The 27980-nt window shown below is 38.1% G+C and overlaps 1 protein-coding gene across 1 annotated transcript; it reads right to left on the bottom strand.

Annotated features, from left to right (window-relative positions):
* Nucleotides 1-6917: 6917 nt before the first annotated feature.
* alg13 (ALG13 UDP-N-acetylglucosaminyltransferase subunit) lies at nucleotides 6918-26441 on the bottom strand (the record flags this gene model as incomplete). The annotated part of the gene is made up of 25 exons (XM_079834527.1): nucleotides 6918-7204; nucleotides 7329-7512; nucleotides 11524-11564; nucleotides 11649-11744; nucleotides 11850-12033; nucleotides 12118-12189; nucleotides 12486-12544; nucleotides 12649-12684; nucleotides 15527-15671; nucleotides 16037-16181; nucleotides 17297-17410; nucleotides 18561-18657; nucleotides 18760-18804; nucleotides 19628-19743; nucleotides 19821-19921; nucleotides 20079-20143; nucleotides 20713-20821; nucleotides 20897-20966; nucleotides 22685-22847; nucleotides 22991-23072; nucleotides 24637-24709; nucleotides 25676-25722; nucleotides 25878-25928; nucleotides 26030-26113; nucleotides 26322-26441. 25 exons carry the CDS (start codon nucleotides 26439-26441, stop codon nucleotides 6918-6920), a joined length of 2586 nt encoding a protein of 861 aa, XP_079690653.1.
* Nucleotides 26442-27980: the final 1539 nt, after the last annotated feature.

Genomic DNA, 27980 nt, shown 5'->3' with positions numbered 1-27980 from the left:
ATAAATGCAGGCTTGATGAGCATTTACATATTTACATATTGCCCCTTTTTTACATTTGAGCCCCTGCCCCTGAAGAACTCTCTGCACGGCCCTGCTAACAGGTCTTTGAGGGTCAGAATTCTAGCTGATAGACAGGTGTTCAAATACTTATTTGCAGCTGTATCATACAAATAAATAGTTAAAAAATCATACATTGTGATTTCTGGATTTTTTTAGAATATGCCTCTCACAGTGGACATGCACCTACGATGACAATATCAGACCCCTCCGTGATTTCTAAGTGGGAGAACTTGCAAAATAGCAGGGTGTTCAAATACTTATTTTCCTCACTGTATGTTGCCACCTCCTGTGGCTTCAATGTTTTGTTTTTCTGTTCTGATGTTCTGAATTGTGTTGAAATGTGCAAAATTATAATGTCAGAATGTAATAATTATAAGAAATCCCAAAGAAAGCAAAAAATTTATACATTTCTGAGCTCTTCGAAATATGCTTAAGGGTGTCTCCCAGCAACTTCCATAGAACATGCAATATTTATTTCAAGTATTTGTTCTGTGGGAGGTGTTCTTCAGATCAAAGACTATATATACAAAGATGGTTCACTCGCACTACCATGAATGGGGGAAACTGCAACGTGCAATATGGCGGAAACGTCCCACCTTCTTATAATAAATGAGCCAATTAGCAGTCATTGCATCACTTCAGTTGCCGTTAGAAGATCCAGTTTCCTAAAGAATCCCAAGACTCACACATAGGACTGCACATGAGCATTGGTTTGACCAACTAGAAATGTGTTTTTTAATGCCATTTGAGCAAAAGAAAAAACATTTATGAGGCAGTTTATGTCAGATTTTATTGGTGACTTCAAATATAAATTTTTTCATAAGCTTTGGAGAGTTAGTTGTGTCCCCATTCAAAGAGTTAGCAGCTGTACTTGCATAACTGAAATGGCTGCCGAAGATGGCCGCCGAGTGAAATGAATTTCCTTAAAGGGACTTTGGTACAGATGCACCCTTAACAAAAGTAGCAAACGTCGCGTACAAATCCATCTGATGTAAAAACCTTTGTTTATAAATGTTCATTTCACAAAGCTTTAAATGAAATGTTTTTAACCTTCATTACAGATTTTAGACACCGTGCCGCATGCTCAGTTCTGCTGTGATGTTTTTCAGTGTTAATGCTAGTGCAATATTTTTGAAAACAAGCTTAAACTGCAGACTTGAAGAGCGTGTATGGGAAGTCCATTTAGGGGCTCAGAAGTGAAAGTTAAACCAATATATGGAATATAATGTCTGATACATAATGCCACTTATTGACTGACCATGAAGTGACATTTTAGTATCAGAAAATAGAGGTAACAGGATGGAGAAATTAAGATATATGCATCTTTGTAATACACTTACATCTACATCTAACATAAATGTTTATAAAGGGCACCAGATGGTTTCAAATGAAGCTTAAAATATGCTACACAAATTATGCATCTGTGAGACTGGTAATATATATATATATTACATTTTTTTTCTACAGATGTTTTATAGCAAAATAGGGAGTTGGCTCCTAAAAAAACGCAATGCATGAATATTTATAATATTTAGAGTTTGTGTGGAAGATGATCACTGGGAGCTACTGTAGATTTTCATCATCCTCTGATACTCTGAACCTGTCACAAATAATATATCACATCCATTCTACACTTTCTCTTGTGGGCTGGTAATCTCTCACTTGCTTTATCATGGTATTCATTTATGCTGTCAGTTATCAACAGTGAATTCTAAACTTCTTTTTTGTAAACTTTATTTTCTAACAAATTATTTTTCTATATTCTTTTTCTGACTTAAAGGCAGACTTTTGTTACACTTCATGTAGAACTATGAGATTTTTATACCTTGATTTGCAATAGAGGCGTCAGTGGTTTTCTATTTCATTTCTTTTTGTTTGTGGTCACTAAATAAATCATATCTGGGTTAACATCTCTAATAATTGAAATCGCACATTTGCTGCTCTGGAAGTCTCAAAAAGATTGGATTTAGGGTGTCATCATTTTTACTTATTTCTGACCAGGTTATACTGCAGCCTATTACTTTTGGCAATATATAGTGTATATTGTTACTGTGATGAGAATTTGGTTATATCGCCCATCCCATACATGCTATATCGTAAGAAAATATTTATTTAGTGTCCACCACAAGTATTAGGACACCCTTCCAAATATTTGAATTCAGGTGTTCCAATCACTTCCATGGCCACATATTGTTTAAAGTCAGGCACCTAGGCATGCAGACTGCTTCTACAAACATTTGTGAAGGAATGTAGTTTTTCAGGGGTTGGGCTTGGCCCCTTAAGCCCCATTTCCACCTAAATTACCCGGAGCAATTTGTCCCAAGAACTTGTCCCCAGGAACTCTTTCCCCTCAGACCTGCTGCTGTCCGCAGTTCCATCGCGGTCTTAAAGGGTTAGTTCACCCAAAAATGAAAATTCTGTCATTAATTACTTACCCTCATGTCGTTAGACACCCGTAAGACCTTTGTTCATCTTCGAAACACAAAATAAGATATTTTAGTTGAAATCCGATGGCTCAGAAAGGCCTCTGTTGGCAGCAATGTAATTTGCACTCACGAGACCCATAAAAGGTACTAAAGACGTCGTTACAAAGTCCATCTCACTACAGTGGTTCTACAATAATTTTATGAAGCGACGAGAATAGGTTTTGTGCGCAAACAAAAAATCAAAATGGCGACTTTATTCTGGGCCTCTGACGTGACTCACGAAGCGTGCACGAGAATATGACGTAGAGCACAGTTCAGGCATCCAGGAAATGCACACTTTAGCACCATTTTGAGCACCACGCCAAGACCTAAAGCACAATCAATGTAGAATTCATCAGCAATGATATGCCGCATCTTCCTCTGCTTGTAAACAAAGCTCCTCGCTTCTGGGTCATGTGTCAGAACGCCGGCTCTATTCTCGCGCATTCGTCGTGGTGCTTCGTGAGTTTACGTCAGAGGCCTAGACGCAAGACAAGCACTTGTTGAATAAAGTCATTAATTTGTTTAGGTTTTTTGCACACAAAAACTATTCTCGTTGCTTCATAGTTATTGTAGAACCAGTGTAGTGAGATGGACTTTGTAACGTCATCTTTAGTACCTTTTATGGGTCCTGAGAGAGGAAATGTCATTGTGCCAATGGAGGCCTTTCTGAGCCATTGGATTTCAACAAAATATCTTCAATTTGTGTTCCGAAGATGAACAAAGGTCTTACGGTGTCGAACAGCATGAGGGTAAGTAATCAATGACAGAATTTTCATTTTCGGGTGAACTAACCCTTTAAGTACCGTGAAGATTAGTCTTGTGACGTAGGACTGCGCGCGACTTTTCAGAGCCCACTGGATTTCGTAAATAAACGGTATAAATAAATGATTTTTTTTTTTTTAAACTCCATTGTTGATTAGCATAGCAAACCACTCTACTGCACGCCCCGAACAGACTTTTAGGTTGAAATAAAATGCTGTGTGAGCTCAACCAATCAGCATGTTCAGCGCCCAAGTCCCACCCCCGAAAGTTCCTGAACTTTGAAAAAGTACTACCTCGTGAGCAGGGCCCTTTTTAGGGGGAAATCTTTACCCAGAACTTTATTTATACCCCGGTTACTCCGGTCGAGAAACACAGAGTACCACCCCAAAGTCCCTAGTTCCTGGGGAAAGTTCCCGCAGTGGAAATGCGGCTTTAGTTCCAGTGAAAGGAACTCTTAATGCTTCAGGATACCAAGATATTTTGGACAATTTCATGCTCCCAACTTTGAGGGAACAGTTTGGGGATGTTCCTGTTCCAACATGACTGCGCACCAGTGCACAAAGCAAGGTCCATAAAGACATGGATGAGCGAGTTTGGTGTGGAGGAACTTGACTGTCCTGCACAGAGTCCTGACCTCAACCTCAAACCTTCACCTTTGGGATGAATTGGAGTGGAGACTGCGAGCCAGGCCTTCTCATCCAACATCAGTGCCTGACCTCACAAATGCACTTCTATATAGTGTACAGTGCATCCAGAAAGTATTCACAGCAAACTTCTTTCACGTTTTCATTATGGGGTTTTGTTTGTAGAATTGAGGAAAATAATGAATTTAATAAATTTTGGAATAAGGCTGTAACAACAAAATGTGGAAAAAGTGAAGCGCAGTAAACCGACTGGGTTTACATGAATGCTCAGATTTTGATATATTTTTCTGTGTATTTGACCATTTAGCTGCACATAGAAAACTACCTGTCAGTGTGTGAATTCTCCTTCGTGGCAGTTCTCTTTATTAATCATTCATCCATGTTCCTTTATTGCTTTAATGTGTCTAACTCCTGACATATTAGCTTCATGGATATATTTTCTTACCGCAATATACAAAGGATATAGGAAAGGTTAAATCGATTCTCACTTTATATTATCACCACAACATAGACTATATCACCACATCCAGTCCTAGCAAGCAGTAAATGTTTAAACACCAAAACCAACAACCGATTAATATAAAGACTGACTGGCTAATGCTATTTTTCCTCGTCATGCTCTTTTATTCCTTCACAACTGAAGGCAAATCTGAATGTTTCATTTTAACCTTAAATCAACCTCGACGTCCTCACCTTATCTTATTCCTTATTAATGCAGATAACTCGCTCTCCCAAAGCTAGATGGAGTCGGGCAGTTGCAGATCACGTGCATGAAAGTTGGAGTTGGGAGTCTTGAACTAGTTGACACAGGAAATCAGCAGCCTAATCAAGCATCCTTCAAAAGATCTCTTCAATATGATGGAGAAATAAAATAATGCCAAGTCAAAGCCAACTTCACCGGCTGCAGTCATGTCCTCATCTCATATCTAAAACACCTGTGATTAACAAATGCACTCACAATTGTGTAAACTAGCCTTGTTGTGGAGTTTGGGTGAGTAAGGGCAAAAGGCACAAGATAGTACCTTCAATGCCCTATAGATGGTGATATTTCTTTTGTAGCAGAAATAATCAGAAAAAGTTAGGTACCATGCTGAATTACTCACCACAAATGGATTGGAGTAAAGAGTACATTTACTTATTCAAAAATTGTCAATTAGAGAGTAAATGTTGATAATATCTTTGATACGGAGTAAAACAACAAAGTAGCCAAAAAGATACTTAAGTACAGTAACTAATAACATTTACTTAAATACTTAACACCACTGCTAAAAACAAGGAGTTTTTCCTTTGCGCATTTCACTTATGGCTCGTTTCCATCGAGCGGTACGGTTCAGTATGCAATTTTTGCCGTTTCCGTGGTCAGAAGTTGTGAATGGTACCCTAATTCTGAGCCGTATTGTACTACTTTTTTGGCACCCTTCCGCTGGGGTATCTAGCACAGTAGTCTGGTACTAAAGGGTGGAGCTTGACTCACTGCAGAACATTGATTGGTTGACAGAGAATCGTCACTTGCGCATGCTTTTGCGGCTGTATTTTTCCTTGCAGCCTCGACTCAAACAAAGCTTGTTTTCTTCTTGTGACAACAGCCGCATTCCGAGAAGCAAGAACAAGATCTGCTGTATGTCGTCCAATGTTGTTTACGGTGTCGCTTTCTTCCTTGTGCAAGATGGCGTCGATCGCTACACAACACATATCATTGTTGAATTGACCTAAACCATACCGCTCGGTGGAAACGAGCCATTACAGACAAAAACGTTGTTAAAATGATCATTCACATGAGAATGTGTCTGTCTGCATCCCTCAGTACTACAAACCAAACCCCTCCTTGTTACACCCGAAGTTACGCCTCCCGTGAAGAAACAAGTGTGGATGTCATTGACTAAAACAAGCTTTTGAAGTAAATCAATTGTTTCATGTATGAAATGTTTGTAAGACTAACTTATATTGCTTTCGAATCTTAAGTAGTATGAAAATAACAGCTATTAGTAAAACATGCAATCAGATTAATACACACATGGTAAATATAGCAAAAAACCAACCCCAAACCTTACCCTAAACCTACCATAAAATTACTTTACTGAGGTTTCTCATATTTAAAATATTTTAACACACACAACCATTTTAAAAGTTTGTGGACAGCACCATTTTTTTTAAAGTCCATTATGCTCATCAAAACTGCATTTGTTTGATCAAGACAGTAAAAACAGTAATATTGTGAAATTATAATCTTATAATTTAAAATAACTTTTCCATTTTAATATATTTTAAATTATGACTGAGGTCATACACCGATCGAGCTGCGCAGTGCCGCTTCAAGTCAAACATACCTAATCTAATACGTTGATTTGTTGCACAAGGAACATTTCTTTGTCAGGATGAAAGTAAAAAAAAAAAAAACTGCATTAATATGAAATAGATTTTTATCTAACAATGTAAATTTTTGTTTCTTTCAAAATAATAAAAGTAGAGTAGCGCTGTGCGCTAACATAAATTAGATTTTATTTTCAGTCCAGGTTGTAACTTTGAAATGGATTTGGAAACAATTTGATTTGGTTTCTTTTTTTATTTATTTGTGCAGCTACAATAAGTGATTTTTTTTTTTACATAGAAAAAACAACAGACAATGGTTTCCTAAGGCTTGAACTCCTGGTGTGTTGCTAAACGACTACATTCTGGAAGCGTGCAAACATTTGTAAAAACAAATGAGAAGTGAATTCTAATTACATTTAGAATCAAGTCTTTTAAAAATCCACAAATAATCGAGGGAGGGGGAGGATCCAATATATATGCTTATTAAATTGGAGTGAAATTATGTTAATTTGGGAGAGACAGTGCGGGGTGGTAAAGCACATCTCTGTCCTGCCTTTATATTCATGTACCGAGTAACACTGCAGGATCCCTCAATAACCATACGTCTGTGAAAACAATATAGAACTAACAACTGAACAACATAAACGAGAACATTTCTGCTGGTAAACAATACTTAGACAAACTGTGAGTGTGAAAGATGGGTGGGGTGGGTCTGGGTGATGTAGTTGACGGGGGAGTGAGAGGAAGAGGGGCAGTATGTGGCGTGGTGGATGCGGGGATGAGGACCAGAACCAGCACCGTGAGTCCAGGGCGTGAGGTAGTGATAGGTTGTGGAAAGCACAGGCACGTAGGGCTCATAGCTGGGGTGAAGGGGCGGCTGGCCGCACTGCTCCTGCACCAAGGGGTAGAACACCGTGCCGGGGACCACCGTGGGAGGGGTTTCCATAGCCAGAGAGGTGCCTGAGGAGAGGAGGGCATGGGTGAGAGTGTACAGTGTAGAAAAGAGTAGACTGTTTGACAAGCTCAATGTGCCAGCTGAGAGTGTGGAGGTTTGTGGTGGTAGCAATAGAGGAGGGACGCTGACCGTTGCTGGGCATGTCTCCTTGTGGATGGGGGCACGTGCGGATATGATCAGGGTAGGCCTGGGGAACTGTGTGGTCAGCAGTAGGAACGCCGCTCGAGTACTGCTGGAACTGAGCGTCTGCGGCTGGCTGCTGATACACCTGCTGCATGTGCATCATAGATTGCCAGTAACTCTGCTGATACCACTGGAAGAAATACAAAAACACTGGTATGCCACATATAAAAGCAATTAAAAGTACATTAGTACAAGTCACATTATTAGGTATCTGCTGAAATTTTAATATTATTTATATACTAATGGGTCAATGACAACAACAAGTGAATCATTTCTTTTTAAAATAATTTGATAAATTCATGAAATGCCTCACTATTCTATAACACCTATTTAGTTTGAATTCATTTTTAGTACATTTAAATAAAAATCATTATATGTTTTGGTATATTAAACACCCAAAATGTCAGGTGGGGAAACTGTCCGAACAAATGAACAGACTAAGAAAACTATTTAAAATAGTGTCTTAATAAATAAAACAAGATTATAAAAAATATACATTTTAGGTTTGAAACCATTTTTTATAAAATCACAGTAGTTTTAAAGCTGTAGGTTGGTACACTTTCCATGTCAGGTGGTACAACTACAGTATATACACACACACACACACACACACACACACACACACATGTACAACCAAATAGTTGTATCTGACAGTTAAAGAAAAAAAAAAGAAAATATATTTATTTGTCCCTAATATAGATTTTAGTATATATATTCTTATATTACCATTTAGGTTTAATTCATTTCCATTTTAGTTTTAGCCGATTAATTTCCAGTTAGTAATTTCAGTGCTTCAACTTTGATTAAGTTTTTCATCTAATATTTACATTTTATTTTAATTTCAACTTTCTTTCAATTAACACATTTAATAATAGTTTTAGTTACAGGCTTCATACAGATTTTTAAGAGTTAAATTCAAACACTTTTCCAGCACTTTCAAGCAGTGTCAGCCAGTGCTTTTCAAGGGTGTGTACAATGACTGAAAGCTCAATGGTGAATTAATAATCAGATGTACATTATACGTAACAGCTGAAGTAAACCATAGTGAAGTAAACTGCTATATGGGAGACCATAGCAAATGCAAGTTATTTTTACTGCTGTTGGACTAAATCTTTTGCTTTTCCATTACTTTCTAGAAGAGGAAAAACATTCTGATTCAGATTTTTTTTTATACATGCATGTTATGCTACAAGAAATACAAATTCATATGCGCACAGTAGAGGGTGCAACATGGACAACGTTCAGCTTTGCTGCCTTTCCAGATATCAAAACAAATGAATGTAGAATAAAAGTTCAACACAAATTTTTGCAACAAAAATAAAAATGAAGATGGTGACATTTGTAAGGTTCTATTTGGTCATTGTCAGTTGCAAAGACACTGGTAGATTAGGGGAGAATTAAAACCATAAAGTATGTTTGGATTGCTTTATATATTATTTCATTATTACAGGTTTGCCATTGTGCGTTTTTATTCATTTTGAGGAATATTGAATCAGTTTTGTGTGAGTGAGAAGAGAAATGATACTGTTGCGTAAAACGGCATCCGTCTGGTCTCTATATTCAAGCACCATATACACATAGGCCTACATTTTACTGAAACGGATATCGCCATTTTAAACTTTTGGCTATATTGATGTAATAAAAGTAATTTAATGATACGACAGCAGAACAACATAGCCTACACGTCAACATTTCACAGCGCAAATATTTGCGAAGTAAATGACGGGTGCATATTACACAGTGTTGCCTCAGAGTTCAGTTTTCCTTACATTATGAAAATAAAACTTAATTTAATTACATATTTTTATTAACTCTTGAAATTGCTATAAAATGTAAACCCATATAACTCTAAAAAAAAAAAAATGCTAAACCCAATGCTAATAGGGAACCTACATAGTATGGTGTATGCTGTGCTTATTCGTTTTGCTAATCAAAGTTCCATGTTTAATACAAGCATGTTTGTCATTGTACTGTTTTGTTGTGTTTTTCATTATTAATAAAAATTATGAACCCACCATTCAAGCAATTGCCGCCCCGAGTAGCAATATATCATAAGCAATATAAAAGCGAGGTGGAAAAGAGGAAAAACTCTAACTGCAGTTGCAAAATGCTTGATTTTGTTGATAACTCTGCTGCTGACTTAACCATTAGGCTTGCATGAAAATGTTTAAAGTTATTGTAAACATGATGAAAATTGATGGCGAGTAAAGCCCCCGATATACTTGCAGTGAACTCACTTATAATACCTTATAAAAAATACCTTTGCAGCTGTTTACTGTTAGAGAACATCTCAACACTGTCCACACTGCTTATAGTGTATTTACATATTCCTCTAAATGTCACTCTATTGCCAAAAGTTTTGGGACGTCTGCATCTACATGCACATGAACTTTAATGACATCCCATTCTTAATCAGTAGCGTTTAATTTGCAGCTATAACAGCTTCTAAACCTTGTGGAAAGCCTTCCCAGAAGAGTTGGAGTGAGTTTATGGGAATTTGACCATTCTTCTAGAAGCGCATTTGTGAGGTCAGGCACTGATGTTGGACGAGAAGGCTCGCAGTCTCCGCTCCAATTCATCCCAGAGGTGTTCTATCGGGTTGAGGTCAGGACTCTGGTGTAGAGGAACTTGACTGGCCTGCACAATCTCGCTCATCCATGTCTTTATGGACCTTGCTTGGAACAGGAAGGGGCCATTACCAAACTGCACGGCATGCTTTACACCACTGGATCCGACACTTTGTGATGTAAAGCTTGGTACATACTCCTCAAGAACAAAGAAATTTGTTCGTTTTCTCAAGGTGGCAAGAACAAAGTTCGTTCTGGCCAGGACATTCCATACTTTACGAGAAATGCCGAACATTTCCGTTTCTCCGCATTAACCCAGCCCACTTTAAGATTCTGACTAATCACACAATAGTTCTCGGAGACCCACAAGAAAAAAGTTCTGCTCAGACGATGTGTCGAGAACAAGCTGCGAGAACTCACAAACCAGGGCTCAGAGAACAAAATGACGTAATTTTGTTCTTGTAGCCCTGGGAGCGAAAACTTTTTTCCCTGTTCTCACGGAGTATGTAGTGGCCTTAAGGCTTGGATGCAGCTGCTCGGCCATGGAAACCCATTCCATGAAGCTATCTACACACTGTTCTTGAGCTAATCTAAAGAGGTCTGTAGCCATTGACTCTGCAGAAAGTTGGCGACTTCTGCACACCGTGTGCCTCAGCATGCGCTGACCCGCTCTGTGATTTTACGTGGCCTACCACTTCGTGGCCGAGTTGCTGTTGTTCCTAATTGCTTCCACTTTGTTATAATACCACTAACAGTTGACTGTAGAATATTTAGTAGTGAGAGTTTTCACGAATGGACTTATTGCACAGGTGGCAACCTATCATGGTACCACGCTTGAATTCACGGAGCTCCTGAGAGCGACCCATTCCTTCACAAATGTTTGTAGAAGCGTCTGCATGCCTCGGTGCTTGATTTTATACACCTGTGGCCATCGAAGTGATTGAAACACCTGAATTCAATGATTTGGAGGGGTGTCCCAATACTTTTGGCAATAAGTGTATGAGCGGTGCGCTTTCCTCTTACGATCACAAAAAAAAACAACAACTTGAAAAGCAGTTAAGAAAGCTTCTGAAAATAGAGCTGTGGATAGGTTTGCATGAGCTATGCAATTTGGCACTCCAGTCAAGTCATGTTTATTTACATAGCACTTTTGCTACATGACTTGACTGGAGTGCAATTTGGCATGTTTATTTATATAGCACTTTATACAATAGATTGCTTTAAAGCATGTAACTTTACAGTTTTAAACATGAAACAAATCTTTCAATTCGAATTTCAACTAAAATTTCAAACTATAAAAAGGAGCTCTCCAGTGTATTCACATTTTCACTTGCATCTGACCTCGATGCACTGAACCAGTTTTCGTTTTTGTGTGAACTTTGCCTTTAAAGCTCATAAGAATTAACTGCATTTAATAGTTACTAAATGGAAGCCTTTCATCCCTAGCCTTTTATCATGCTGCTTTTGTTTTATAATTAAGCATAGCATCCTAAAACCTTGCCTTATTTATAGTGCGGTATATTACATAAGCTATGCATCTCTAGAGGTGACAATGTGGAGATTAAAAACCTTACCTGAACCCCTAGATTGTAGTAGTATTGAAGCACTTTGTAATCTAAGGAGGGAAAAAAGAAAAAGGTAAATACAAAAAAAAAAAATATGCAGGATATAATTACATAAGGAAGTGGTTCCCTCTGACCTCTTGGAAGATCACTACCATTGGGGTCATAAGAGTAGGGTGGAGGAGGTGCCAGGGCGACCGGCTCTCCCAGCTCATTCACAAACCACGGAACTGCTTGGTTGGTCATCATGGAAAAATACAGAGGATGAGTGTATTAATTTATCATCTTTGCTAACTTTATTCCGCTGTTATAAAATAAAGAAAATCCGAACTGTATACCAGGCCTGCCCAGAACATTCTGGGGTGGCGGCTGTCCCGGGGTTAAGATGCTGTTGGGCTGCAGCGGGTTTGGAGGGGTCTGAGAGCTCCCGGTGGATGAAGAGGAAGAGTTTGAAGTGAAGATTGCAGCCGGGGCAGAATTGATTTGTTGAGAAGAGGAAAGGACAGATGACTTCACTACCACCTGAAAAGATTCAGCACATGTCCCATCCGAAGAGGATGAACACAATTGTGTACCAATTTTATGAGAACCATGAACAAAGCATGCCTGTTGTGAGTAACTGTAGGTGGCGACACCCTCTTGTGGTGACCCGGCACGAGAACTTCCTTCTTGAATGGTCTGCAAAATACATTAAAACTCAAAATGAGAGCGTTTTAAATAGAAATTTTATGTTAATCAGTTTAAGTATTATAATAGACTGCATTTTATATTATATTTTTGCACAGAAGCAATCTAATGACCAAGTCCCATTTTGAATATTCTCAAAGGAAGGGGAAAAAAGTTGGATTAGGAGAGATTGTGAAGAGCTGTGAGAGCACATCTACTCCATGTTCTCCCACTGGAACTCATGTCATATACAGTATTAGCATTTTGGTGGACATCTTTGACAAATGAAGAAATCTAGAAGACAGTACCAGGTTGGCGGTAGCCTCTGCCGCTGCTGCATACACAGATGGATTCTGATATCCTGCCTCTGCAATACAGAAACATGTTTTTTTTTTTTATATCAATGCACACAGGATACTGACAAGAGCATAATGCTGAAATTACTAACATTGGAGCAGTTAATGAACTAACCTGCGGCAGAGTAGAGGTACTCCTCAGAGTATTCACCTAGTCAAGAAAAACAGTTAAAATTAACCACCAATTCATCATAACACATATGGGCTATGATAAAGCCTAGTGAGCTGCTAATCAAGACAGCACTTTCGGGATCATATGAATAATTCCAAAGCAAAGGCTGTTTCAAACTGTAGCTAGTAAAACAACTCTTTTGTGCGCGCTTGAGTTTAGATTTCCCATCTATGAGAGTCACCTGAACAATGTGCATGTTTTATTCATGGACTTAAGGTGCAGTGTGTAATTTTTAGCACCATCAGGCAGTGAGGTTGCAAATTGCAACCACCCACCGCTCTTCCCACACTTTCAAAGCAGAGAGATGCTACGGTGGCCGACAGGACAAAGATGTCAGAGTAAAGTCCTTTGCACACTGAGTCCGAAATTTTCGCATGCGTTTTTTCGTATTCGTGATCCGAAAAATTTGGCACGCACAGAGACCTTGCACATTGAGTCTGATGCGTATGAATGAATGCGTTACGAAAAAAAACGCAAAACACAAAATGCCGTCTTCCACCTTATCAAGGAGCTGCGGATTATCCAGACCGATTTAAAGTTGAATGTCAGTGGCTCCGTTTGATGCTTTGCTAGCGATACTGGAGCCACATATTAAAAAGAAGACCACCAATTTCCAATCCTGAACAGAGACTGGCAGTGTCTAGGCGCAAACACACACACACGGTTTACAGAGAGTTAGTGTGCTATAATTATAGCTGTGATATTGTAGTATTTTTGATACAATAATATTTGTATATATATTTGTAGGTATCTGAGGAGCACTGGCGATTCATTCACCACCATTGCCAGCAGTTTTAGGTTGGGCATCAGCACTGTAGATGGCTAAAACGGATGCGAAAAACGCAGAAAATCGAACCTGTTCCAATTTTTTTTTTTGACGGACGAAAGTTTCGGAGGCAGTGTGCAAGCGTGATTGACATAACGTGAGGTCGAATTTATTTTTTGACGTGCGAAAATTTCACATGCGAATTTCGGATGCAGTGTGCAAAGGCCTTAAGCAGAGAGTAGCTAGCACTGTGTAGAGCAGTTTGTCCGTTTAGGGCTACTGTAGAAACATGTCGGCACAAAATGGCGACTTTACTGTAAGGGGACCAGCGGTGTATGTAGATAAAAATGGCTCATTCTAAGGTAATAAAAACATAACGGTACATTATGTAAGGTCTTTATACAACACTGAAAACATAGTTATGTATTTTATATTGCATTTCTGTCAATAGATCCTCATAAATACTACACACTGCAGCTTTAACTGAAGTGGCAAATAGAGAACTAATTCTCAGTACATGTTGTACACTAAAATGGAAGATGACACTGGGTAAAATAACTTCTTTCGGTATTCTTGTCAATGGAACTTACAATTATTAGAGACAGATTTGACAACATGGACAAGTGATGAAAGTCTATTATAGTAATAGTTCCTTCCAGCAACAAATGTATTGTAGCACAAATATTGATGACTAGAAGTGTCGCAATTTGCCAGAAGCGCCGATAGATGATAAATATCATGTTAATACTATACATATGATAATATCGTAAATAATAGGGGTGTGTCGAGATCTCGTGATATTAAAACGTCGAGATGAAAAGCTGCCTTGCAATATCAGCATGACCGAGTTGAGTTTGTGGCAAAGACTTTTACAGTGCTTGCATTATATTGTTCGGTCTTTTACTGCATATGATCATTCATAGTCAGAAAGCTGAACTGATGTGACATTCATAAGATGATTAGTGTAGGGCTGTCATGATTCCTTGATTAAATACCGGGTTAAATTCAATACTGAAGTGGTGCATTACATGGACAAGAATCCATGAACCACATTTATTAGATTGTTTTCTAAGGCTGCACAGTTTAACATACTAAAACAATTTAAAAATCATAAAATAGCATAGTGCTATCATTTACAAACCTACACTAACACGGGACAATACATCAGTATGTTTCTAAACATTCAAACTGTTCATCGTGATTTGAAAATGAACGTTTAAACCGACGCTCTGAGTTTGCATGTTTTCATGTCTACTTTTGATGGGTTTGATGTTCTCGTTTAAGAAATTACAGTGGCTGTAGCATTTATATTGTAAAGAAGTGGCCACATATTAAAGATTAAGTGGACACATGATTTAAATGTTGCTTGGCCAATATTATACAAGGATTTGATCATGCTGTAAAGTGCAACAACATTATATTTTTTTGTGGTAATAAAATAGACCTATTACTCAATTGTCAAAATAATCGACCAATTACTTGATTAACAAAATAATTGTTAGAGACAAACCTAAATTAGTTAAATGATAAGTTAAATGCATTGTTTTGCATTTTGTGACATTTAGTAGAATAATAAACTACTTATCCAGTCATATTTTTCACTCTAGTCATCTTGTGAGCTAAGTGTATCGTCATACCCCTAGTAAATAATCCAGTGACTGTACTGATTGACACTCCAATCTAGTAGGTGGCTGGTTGTCACTCATCATATGAAATAGCAGTGTGTAGCTACTACTGCCACAAAATCTGATGTCAAAGACAAATGAAAGTGAGACCAACACACCCGAAAAAAGTTAACTCCCCAGTGCGTTGGATTTTATAAAAAAAAAGACAGGGTGTTACAAACTCTCACTCTGCCTCCCTACACTCTTATTTTGAATGTACTGCAAGCTCCTAAAATGACATGGTGATGGGAAAAAAAAAGATGGTAGGAAAACCTGACCAGGTTGTCAGCGAGTCAGCTCATTTGGTTTTGACACAGAGCCATGATGAGACATTCAGAAGCAAACAACATGCATATGCAGCGACTCCACACTTGCAAGGTTTTGGCTGTACCTTGGTCCCCAGCAGTACTCCTCTCATCAGGGTCCTCCTCTGATGATGTCATTGGCTGTTTGCCTGAGGGAGGGATTGGACTGGGAACTCTTGGTACCCAGTAAGCAGTGGCCCCTGGAACCATGGGGCTGGAGACTGCTTGACCCTTCAGATAAACAGCGAGATGGACAGAATAGTGATCTTAGCATAAAAGCCTGTTCACACCAAGGACATAAACTATAAAGTTTTAATGATCATTCTAATTCTACAATAGTGAAATCCACACCACAACTATAACGATACATGACACAGGAACTATATCATTGGATTCCTTTTCAGAATGATTCCCCAGCTGATGAATGATAAAAACACAATCACTTGACTTTAAGAAGCTCAAGCATTTAAAGCAGCAGAGTGCACTTCTAGTAAACAGAATGTAACAGTACACTGGTGTGAACGCTAATATATCGTTATAGGTGTGAAAGATCTTAAAACCCCCAAGTGTTAATGAAGTAGAATTGGGTCTCTCACTTGTATTGGTGAGAAGGCACTCTCATCAGTCTCCTCAATCTCATAGAAGGTGATACTTCCCTCCATGTCTTGGGTTTCCTCTCCTGGCTCAGGAACACAACTCAGGCACTCTTTATTCAGAGAGTGCATCTGCCGTCGACTCCTTCTATACATACACAATTTTAACTCGCTTTGCTAGCAGTTTAATTAAAGGATGTTCTCGGAGTAAAAAAAAAAATGCAACTGAAAGATCTTGCGAGATCTTATAAAAATTATTATACTGAGTAAAGTGTACTGAAAAGTAGGGGTGTCGTGATATACTGGTATTGACGATAATCTCGATATTCAAAACATCGATAATAATAACCGTGATATTCAAAACATCGATATCGTGTTAATTAATGGTGTCAAAAATATTAAGGACTCATCTTACACACATTGGAATATATAAATTTGTCCAATAAAACCCTCAGTTCTTCAACGGTCTCTGAAACCTGAAAAATGCTGCCATCACAGGCAGAATCTGAAGGTAGGATGATTACGTCACATCCTCTCCACTGAGATACCTTCATCGAATCAATTTTTGAAGGCAGCATAGCATATCCTTAGCTGCCTATGAATCTCCCACTATCCTGTGCGTGCGGGTCCATGACAGTTGAGCTGAAGAAAAAATATGCTGTCTGAAAGATGCATCTGGCAGTTAGTTTGTGTATAAATGCGTGTTTTGCCAAATTTATTCTTAAAGAATTTAGTATTGGGGTAATTAAATGTTTGCTTGGTTATGACTAATGCCCTTTCCGTTTTGTTTTAGAATGTAGATCATTAGACCGTTATGCTTTAGAAGCAGTACAAAATCAGTTTTGGGGGTCCCTTGGAACACAAATGCTACCTGAGAAGTCATTGGTTTATTGGGTTGCGGGGCCACATTCTTGTGGAGCTAAACTCTGCTGGATATTGGCCCTCCAGAAGATTACACCCCTACATTGCTTTTCCCAGAAATCAATTGATTTGAAAAGGAAGAAGCTGGAAGTAAATAATTTAGAAAATGACTTCATTGCTGTTTTCTATGCAACAAGCTGTCAAATGGAAGGTTGTGAGGCAAACTAAAAAGGCTAATGAAAATTCCCATTTCAACAGGAAATGCATGCACATTATCCTAACTTTCAGAACCATGCAGTTACACAATAGACGAACATTTTATATTGAAGAGAAATTATAGTTTGTCTCATTTATAGCATTATCTATTTTTTTATTTACATGTTAAAGTGAATGCTTTCCTACCGTGACCTGAAAGAGTAGTTATCAAAACTCTGGTAGCAGCGCTTGCTAGGGCTGGGATAATAGGCCATGTCTGGTCCAATAAGATGGTGTCTGTTCAGGAATCGGGCCGGACTTCTGACAAAAACAGATATGTGGCAAAAGAACCACAAAAAAAAAAAAAGATTCATGCAATGAGTAAGGAAAGGACTTATGATAACTACTGTATGACAGTGGGTGCCCAATCCCATTCTTGGAGATCTACCTTCCTGCAAAGTTCAGCTCCAGTCCTGATCAAAAATAACTGAACCAGCCAAATAAGATTTTCAGGAAAACTTAAAGGGGGGGGGGGGGGGGGGGGGGATATGTTCTAATGCCATTTCATGCATTGTGACTTATTTACACTGTTAAAGAGTTGGATTCTCATGCTAAACATGGCCAAAATGTAAAAAAAAACCGAGTTAGACGTATGACAGTATTTCTGTGCCAAATACACTCCTTCAGAATTTAAATACATCTCGGAACGTTTTTTTTCGAGTATGGCCCTGTAGGATATCATAAAGGGCGGAATTCCTAGTATGGGCACTTCTTCCGGATGACCGCGTTCGCACAAACCAGAGCGAGAGCAAGATCATGGCCATCAACGAGTGTCGTTTGGGTTACGGAAGCCGTCGGCAACACTGTCATTTTGATTTTAGACCACAAAATCAACAATGTCACTAAAGAAGTGTGTTTCTGGCTGTGAGGGAAAGATAACCTAGTTCAGCTTCCCAAATAACCCAGCGTTAAGGAAACAGTGGATGCGGTTTGTTTTTCCGAAGCAGCAACGGAGTTCTGCAAGTGCTTGTTCCCGGTCATGAGTCGAAACTGCAACAAATGTCTGTTTTGTTGGTAATCGGCGCGTAAGTGCATATAAATGTAAACAACACGAACATATAGTGAATCGAAAGTTATCCATGGATAATGCCACATGCGTGTGTGCGCGCTCTCGTGCACGCCTCCACAAGCTCGACTGTTTTCAGAAAGAATCTGTACAGTGTATCTGTCTTTTATAAATATGATAAAACTAAAGATTATTCGGAGATCTGAAGGATGCAATACTACTCTATAGGTACTCAAGATTAACATGAGATTGGCAGAAACTGTGCGTGTTATGTACCCATTAATTACAGACAGGTGTGTTTGATCAGGGTTGGATCAGAACCCTGCAGGTAGGTAGATCTCCAGGAACAGGACTGGGTTAGAAGATAAAACAACAAATAATGGACCATAAATAATTGTGTCTAACCTGGGTGGGCCGTACCCACGCGGTGGTCTAGGCGGAGGGTGGGGTCGGTAGTGTTCATAGGCCAGGCCTGCAGGAGGTGGAGCGGGACCGTGCACCCCTGGAGAACGGACAGGATAAATGTTTCCTGGCCCAGGCTGCAGACGGGGAGGTAAGCCAGGCTGAGGACGACTGAAAGACACTGCCATCAACATCTCCTTACCACGTGGCTTCTTGAAGAACCGTCGGCGTCCGCGCATCTCTGGGTCTTTAAAGAGGAAAACTTTCATAACCTGATTGTTGTCATTACAACAAAACCTCAATTCTCAAATCACCAGATAAATTAATAATTAACCAAATATGCAACTAGTATAAGTACATCCAACTTTACACGGGTGCATACAGTACACTTACATTAATCGGTATGTACTGTAGCATCTGCTTGCCCAGCGATATATTAAAAGTTGTAAACACCCAACTTTACATGCATACATACTGTACTCATGCGAAGAATTACACACAATATAGAAAATCTCAGCTGATTTTTTTTGTCTGATTGATCAAAGAAATAATCTGCCAACTATTTAATAATCAAAATAATCGTTAGTTGCAGGCTATTTGTCACAAAATGTATATTAAATCGCACAGCTCTAATCTGCTAAATGAGACTATAAATCATGAAGACATTAAGATATTATAAACATGAACACAATTCAGTAAAGCTGCTTTGAAAATTGTGAAAAGCGCTCTATAAATATATATGACTTAGCTTGCTCTATTCATGCGTCTTACTGATAAGTCAGTAATAGATCTATATAAACCGTGTACCAAGCCAATATTTGGCCATTTTGTCTATTATACTATTTGAAATGACACTTATTTTATTTATAAAGTATTTAATTATTATATGCAGTTCATTAAGATTACACCATCATTGCATATTCACATAAATAATAGGAAAAATCTGTAAATGGACAATTTTATATACATACACATTTAATAAGATCAAATGCTCAAAATAAGAAATCAACTAAATGATAAAACTCAAGGACTGTATATCCCAACACAAATGAAGTTGGAAAGAGTCAGACCTAGTTCTCCACTGTACTGCTCTGGATGGTTGTAGGAGTTTCCCTTTCTGCTCGGTGTGATGTTCCAGGCTGGCACAGGGTTCACTGGCTTCAGATTGCTCAAGGAAACCAGGTGCCTAGAGGAGTTAAAGATGATGTTTAGAGATTCTCAGGGACATTTGCCTGTGAGAAAGCACAGATGGACATAGCTTACTTTTCTGCGAGCTCCTCAATGAACACGGTTACTGCAGTGGTGTGACTTCCTACTTCTTGAATGAAAGCATTGTAGTACTTCCCTTTTGGATCCAAGCGGACCTGGGGGAAGAAAAACACGAGTCTGATGGGGGCTGTGGGGAAATTAATTCTTATTGAAAAATACATAACTGGTTTGTATTATCAAATGAGGTGCGACAATGGCACTCCAATTTGCAATAATGTTAACACTTAAACCTGATGAAAGGTTTTGTCCCACCTGACACTTATCTCCTAAAAAGTACTGTCTGCCAGCAAACACCATGTAATCAGTCTTCTGTAGCTCTATAACACAGGATCATCACAAAGCACATCACAATAATAATATTATGCACATATAAAAAAAAAAGGAAGATCTCTCTGAACATACTGCACGTTAGAGATAGCATCAATTGGCTTAGTAAAACCAACTGGTCTGCTCATAAGTTGCATGTGGTCATATTCTCAAGGATATTTGGGGTAAATCATAAAACATGGATATCCAGGTCATTTAACAAATATAGTTAATTATAAATTTTTATGATGCCTATTCAGCACAATCCACAATCCAATAGTAGCATGCGTTACATTCAGTAAAACATTACTATGATGTTTAAATACTTCACAAGAGTATCAATTTGCATTTATTTATTTTACATCAGCAGCACTTTCTACTGAATGATGGTTCAACATGGGAATCAGTACTAATTTAGTATAACAATAAGTTTCATTTATATAGCGCTTTTCTGGGTCCTCAAGGCATTTTACATTTAGAAGAGGGGAATCTCCTCAACCACCACCAATGTGCAGTACCACCTGAATAGTATAAGAGTCATTAATGCTCTTAAAATGTAACTGAAGTAAAGCAAACCGACCTTTGCGGCTGTCTTGCCACACGTCAAACTCTACGTTGCGGTACAGCTCAGGCTCTAAGGCCTTTAGTACCTTGTACGGCAGAACCAGTTTTCCTGACCCTTCTGTGGCCTGGAGCAGAGAGTGTATGTCAAATGCTGATGAATACAAATACATCTTAATCTTTTAAATTACGGTCTTAGCCACCTTCTGGTCCTCGGCTCCAGCTCTGGTTTTGTCTTCTGAGCGGCAGTGACCACTCGACTCCCATTCTTCTCTGAAACAAGTAATAAAAAGCACAAACGGACATTTTCACACTATAACAATCCCCTTTCTTTCTTTTTCCTTTTTTTTTTGGAACTTTTCCGAAGTAGTTACAAGAAGAGTCAACCGAATTTTCATGTTTTAAAACTCTCATGGATTTCTTGTGTGGAAGACTAAAGAATGTTAAAGAACGTTTTCACATAACTTTTTAATGTTTTAAATGTAATATTTCTGTGATGACAAAGGATTCAGGATTCTTTGCCAAATATAAAGTTTAAAAGAACAAAATAGCTTTTTTGCAATATGCAAACAAGCCTTTGTTAACTGACACTTTTATTCAGGAAATATGCATTAAATTGAAGTATTAAGCCGAAAGTATACTTTTTTTTTTACGTGTGCGCGAGCGTATGTGGACAGTAGAACACACAGCCTTGCAAAGCACAGTTTTGAGCAAGCTCTCGCCACGAGTTACAACCCATTTAAAAATCTTTGTATTCTTTTCATGCTAGACTTGTAAAAAGTAAGGTACTTTCTAACCTCCATTGTCGCTGAACCTTACATGCGTTCCGGTCTGTTCTATGCAGTTTTCTTTGACTACCTTGTGAATCGATGCCCCCACAGTACGGTTGCACGGATAAACTAAATTACAGCAAATAAAATGTAATGCACATGTGCGACATGCGCGTACAAGCATGCACGGTTACAAAAATCCAGCGGGACAGTACGTGCATACTCTTCTGATGATGAAATTAGCGTCATGCACACTACACTGACAAGTACATGTTAAGTTTCCATAAATCAATTCACATGCCTTAGAAATATATGTGTTGTATGGACTATTTCTGTGGTTTTCTTTTTGTGGCATTTTTTGAGCTAGTCATCCCCAGTCTCCGTTCACTTTCATTGTATAGTAAAGAGCAGCTCAGACATTCTACTAAACATCTCCTTTTTGTGTTTCACATGGGTCTGAACATCTTATGGATAAATTACAGAATACAATTGTTTTGGGTGTGCAATTTCTTTACAATATATACTCAAGAAGTGTGAGCAGTAAACTTTTTTTTTTTTCCATGATGAAACACTTATTTAAGAGATAATCAGAAGGAAACTATAGGCTCGAAATCACCCCCTATACCCTCACTTTTCCCTACATTAGTCCATTTGAAGAAGTGAATGAAAATGAGTGAATTAATTCAGACACTGAGTGCACCAGAAGGGCTGCAGCTTTTGCATAGTTTATGCTTGCAGTTTAATAATAATTTGAAAGTTAGCAAACTGGCAGCTCCAGTCAGTAGTAATGAAAAGATTTAGTCATGAAAACTATGCATAATTAAACAATTTAATAATGATTCAAAAAGGAATTTATATCTGTAAGATATTACGCTGTACCTATATTGGACCAGCGGTTTGGAAAACTGATGGATGATTCAGCTGCAGGACCATCTTCTGGTCAGATGCGTGAATTCATTCGGCGCAACTCAGTGCATTATGGGTGTTCTCTATCTGTTGAGTGTACATCGGTTGTACACTTATTGCGGTGCATTATGGAATTGAATGAGTGCACTTGATAATGTCCACTATGTTTTCGGACACCACTAAAAATGGCTGTTCCCTCAAATAGTGCTCTATTTAAGGGTATAGACAGGGGTGATTTCAAAGACAGAGAAAGATGAAGGAAGACAGAGACATCCTTAAAGTGTGCTACGAAAAAGTCAGGCAACAAGAGAAAACCTCTGAGGGCGGTCTTCTGGGGTATCATAGCCAGCGTCCTCACTGCACATAGAGTGGCTGTTTCTGTATCGTCGTCCTCCTCCTTTGAAACCCTCCAGCGCCACCTGCAGTTCTTCTTCCTCAACTCCCAGAACACGAGAGTATAACAGTTCATACAACAAGGCTGAAAAAAATGAAAATGCCACATATACAACATTCCACTACTGTGGTAAAATTACAATCCAATCCAGAACAAAATGTTCACCATTTGCGCTTGTTCATGATGTATTACACATGGGATATTGTCTTGATGAACTGTTAACTCACCCTGACATACTGCAGCATCCATTGGATAGTTCTTGGGGTAAACAACATCATAGTGGCCGTTGTTTGAGCAACACAGCAAAATCTGTGGGGTGGAATTCAAGATGATAAATGTGCTGGGAACCTAAATGAATGCTGCAGAAATTACGCAGTACTTTATCAACAAAACAATGCTTAAAGAAAAAAAGGAAAAAAAAAAAAAAACCTTAAAATGTATCATCTTATTTCTTATCTTATGTCATCTACATTACAAAGGAATACCATCTGGTGGATGGAAGCAGAACAGAAGAATCTGTGTGAATACTGCCATCCAAAATTTGATCTCAGCCTCAAACATCCCACCCTTTGATACATATTCCCCTGGTTTCACAGACAAGGCTTAAATCTAGTCCCAGACTAAAACGCATGTTTGAGCTGTTTTAACTGAAATCAACTTGCACTAGCATCTCTTAAAATACGTCAATGCCATTGTTTTGTCTCATGATGCACAACAGTAATGTTGTTTTTCTAAGGCATGTTTATAAAAGATACTGAAATGCCCTTATTGAACTAAGGCCTAATCCTGGCTTAATCTAAACCTCGTCTGTGAAACCAGGCCGTTATATCCTAAAATAACTTGTACTGATGGATTCCACCAGATCCTCTGTCATTGGAAGGTCACTATGTAACTTCTGGAGTCAGGGGTCCAGCTTCCCAGACGGCTACAATGACAGCTTTAATGGAAGAACTTGTCGCTTAGGTTCATGACATCAAGGCCCTGTTTTACAGACAGGGTTAGTTTAATTAGGACATTTAAGTAGCTTTTATAAACGTGCCTTAGAAAAAAAGAAGAAAAAAAAAAAAAAAAAAAAAACACATTACTGGTGTGCATCTTGAGACAAAACAAAATGGCACTGACATATTTTAAGAGATGCCAGTGTAAGTTGCTTTCCGTTAAAACAGCGCAAACATGCATTTTAGTCTGGGACTAGCTTAAGCCTTGTCTGTGAAACGGGGGGCAAATCTTTCAGAAATATTCAGCTATCAGTAAGCAAGAAAGATATCCCCAAACTTAAAGGGTTAGTTCACCCAAAAATTTAAATTCTGTCATTAATTACTGATGTTGTTCCCAACCTGAAAGACCTTCGTTCATCTTCTGAACACATTAAGATATTTTTGTGAAATCTGAGAGCTCTCTGACCCCCTCCATAGAATTGAACTACCACTTTCAAGGCCCAGAACCTTAATTTTATGAAGCGGCAGAACGGCAGCTGACCATTGGCTAGCTCCTGCGTCTGCATCACACGCATGCAACAACCAATGCCAAGTCGGTGTTCTGATGTAGAAATTGTAAACGCAGCACTATATATTAGATTATATATTAAAAAAACAATTCACACAAAAAATAATTCTTATCACTTCATAACATTAAGGTTGAACCACTGGAGTCACATGGATTATTTTAACAGTGTCTTTACTACCTTTCTGGGCCTTGAAAGTGTTAATTAAATTGCTGTCTATGGAGGGGTCAGAGAGCTCTTGGATTTCATCAAAATATCTTAATTTGTGATCTGAAGATGAACGAAGGTCTTACGGGTTTGGAACAACATGAAAAATGAAATTGAATTAGAACTCTGAATGTGAACAGAGAGAGTTTACACATTCCTCACCTTAGGCAAATTGTCTTCCTCTGCAATCTCAGTTGGCGGCTTACCTGGATACCTGTAAATGACAAAGCACCGCCTGTGCCGAAGACCACTCACATGAGAATTTGGGCCCAAAAAACACACATTTTAAATGAAATTATATTTAAACAGGTATAGTTCAGATGCATTACAAAATATAAAAGGAATAGTTTACCTCATTTTATTCTAGGGCCATTTTATGGGTTTTCTTCCATGGAGCACAAAAAGTGAATTTAAGAACACCCTCTTTTCAATATAAAGAGAGTGTCTGAATGCAAAAATCACCCCCTAAACTCTCGATCACTATTCCCTACGTTAGTCCACTAATACAGAGCACACGGAGTGAATTAAAACGAGTGAGCGAATACGGACAACCGTAGAGTGTACATCAGCTGTATACTCATTATTGCGGTGCAATGTGTGATAGAATGAGTACACTCGATTACGTCCACTATGATTTCGGACACCACTACAATGGGCTGTCCCCTCAAACAATGCCCTATTTGATGGAATAGGGGGGCGATTACAGATTCAGCCAGTGAATGAGGACTAGGACTGTAAGGCTCCAAAATACATCTCTTAAAAGCGGTCCACACAACTTGAGCACTTTATTCCACATTTTCTGAAGTCATATGATAACTGTGTGAGGAACAAACCAAAAACACATAATTCACTAAAAATATTCATTGTAGTGCCACTGACTTGGGTAATGATGCACCTTTAGTCCATTGTAGGTCTTTGGTGGATAGGAAGATTAACAGTTTAACAATTGTGGTCTGTTCATCACACAAAACTATCACATGAATTATGGACTACTTGTGTGTCATTTTGGGGCCTCTTAACATATCGAAGAGTGCCGCTAGATTATCCTTTTATCTTTATGTTCCACAGAAGAAAAAGACTGGGTTTGAAACGACATGAAGGAGTAGATTAATCTTTTTGGGTGAACTATTTAAAAAAACAAACAAACAATCAAAGAGAATAAAGAAAGTAGTGTTTAAGAAAAAGTAGATGCAAAGCATACCTGTACACTAAAGATAGTGCTTTTATTTCCACTTGTCCTGTGGTTTCCTATGAATTTTAGGATATTACAAGACAGTAAATTACATTTATATGGCAGTTATTATTACACAGTAAACAACTGCCCAATCATTAAACTACAACAAATAAACACATAATATGCAAATGTTAATATTTTGTGAAGATGAAAAACCCTAATGGCCAACCGTGGGATCTTCCAAGCGTTCCAAATACTTCTCAAAAGATCCTTGAACGAACTGAAGCACATGGTAAAACAAGACAACAACATGTTATAAATGTTTAAAATTCAATGACTGTTTGTACAAAGGTTTTGTTGATGTAGTCTGAATTCACTCACAGGTTCAAAGTTACATCTGTTTGCCCTCATGAAGTTGACACACTGTTTTCTTATTCTTTGATGGTAATTCTGGGAGTAGTAAAGCTTATAACAAAATAAAAACATCAGTTCAGCAGCATATTGTCAAAAAACCTGGACAGGTGAGGTAAAATCATAAAAATGCCATTCAGCTACTTGTTTTAACTATGCTACAGCATACACGGTTTTCAAGAATTTATACTTTCACAGCTTTTGAATGTGACACAATAATGTACAGTTTGAGCTTATTTTAAGGTATATTTACTCAAATTACCTGCTCAGAAACAGCTCGAAACAGACAGGACGCGTCTCTCGCCATCATTTTTCGGTAGAGCCCGATGCTGGCCAAATACTCGTCCATGTTTACAAAATATTTCTTCAAGGGTTTCTGCATCTTCAAGAAATCATAAATAAAAAACAATACATATACAGAGCTTCACGGCTTTCCGACTAAAAACGAAAAAACAGCGAAGGTCGAAAGTTTCCTTTCGGCTTGAGAATGAAACAGGTGCTGCAAATGAAGCCTGATTGCAGCGCATCACTGTTGTTTGGCGCGAGATTTTAAGAACTTTGATGGTAGCTATATTCAGAAGTAATGGTTTCTATGACAACAGTACCGCTGAGGTTTTAGCTAACGTTAAAGGTTAAAATAGCATTGTTGCACAGGCCAGGGGATGTCTGTTAACCCTCGCTAGGCCCCAAAATAATGATTCATGCAGGATTTCATTTCAGTGGAGTTTGGTGTCACTCCCTCAGCATTCAACAGGTGGGTGCTCGACTCATCATCGGTTTCAATTCAATTCAAAGGGGCGTTGGACTTTACAACACTAAATATAATTCAAACGAATGAAAATGGTTTTATAAACGTAAGCTATTGTATTATGTCTTAACAGAAAATGGTGGTCTTGTTGTGTTTAAAGGTAATGTTACAAGGATACAGTGCATGACAATTGCAAATTATCTGCACTTTGCATTGAAATAGTAGCCTAGCCTATCTTCTCAAAAATAACCGACCCAAATTTTGATTAAACGAGACTTTTCTGCTAACAAGCGTAGCCTAGCGTTACTTTATTCATCAGTATGGAAGCTTTCTGACACCGAATAAAAAATGAAATAGGTAGACAATTCTGAGGGGAAAGGTCAGAAAGTGCGAGTTATATCTCTTAAGTATGACCTGTTTCCTCAGAATTGTGAGATATAAACTTGCAATTGCGAGTTATAAAGTTGCAAGATAAAAAGTTCGAATGACCTGTTTATTTATTTGCCTATCTATGGCGGAAACAAACTTCCATACATTTGCGATGGGGGGGGGGGGGGGAGGGATTATGTTAATACATAATTTTTTATGAAAATACAAATTAACTACATTAAATCACATATTTTTCTATGATTAACCGCCATTAAAAACACTTCATTTTTTAAAAATATATTTTATAATGTAATAATTTGACAGTTATTCTCTAGTTTAATGTAGAAACAACATACAGAAATAATATTTTAAATACTTGTTTAATGTCATCTTTTTATGAATTAAGGCCAGTATCAATGATACTTATATACTGATGTCTCTATGAAATAACATTTCATTGACACTTCAATAAATAAACACATTAACATGTATTAGGCCTCAAAAAAATATAACTGTTTTTAATTCACTTACATTAAAAGTTATCATCACATAAATCCATAATAAATTGCATATGTAGGCTACCTGTGCCCTTCCTACCTCTATAAGTAGGAACTATACAGAAATTGAAAAGTTGACAAACAGTTTGCACTGCATAAATTATAATAAATAAAAAATAATAATAAATAAATATAGATAAATACTTATTAAAGCTACAAAAGTTCTTTAGTCAAGAGCAGTGAGTAATTTATTACTTTTGTTCTTTGCATTAATGTCATCGTAAAGGGTCACTGTCACTTTAAGGCC

This window comes from Gobio gobio (assembly GCF_949357685.1).
Source record: "Gobio gobio genome assembly, chromosome: 14".
NCBI lineage: Eukaryota > Metazoa > Chordata > Actinopteri > Cypriniformes > Gobionidae > Gobio > Gobio gobio.
This window is presented reverse-complemented; position numbering and strand designations above follow the sequence as displayed.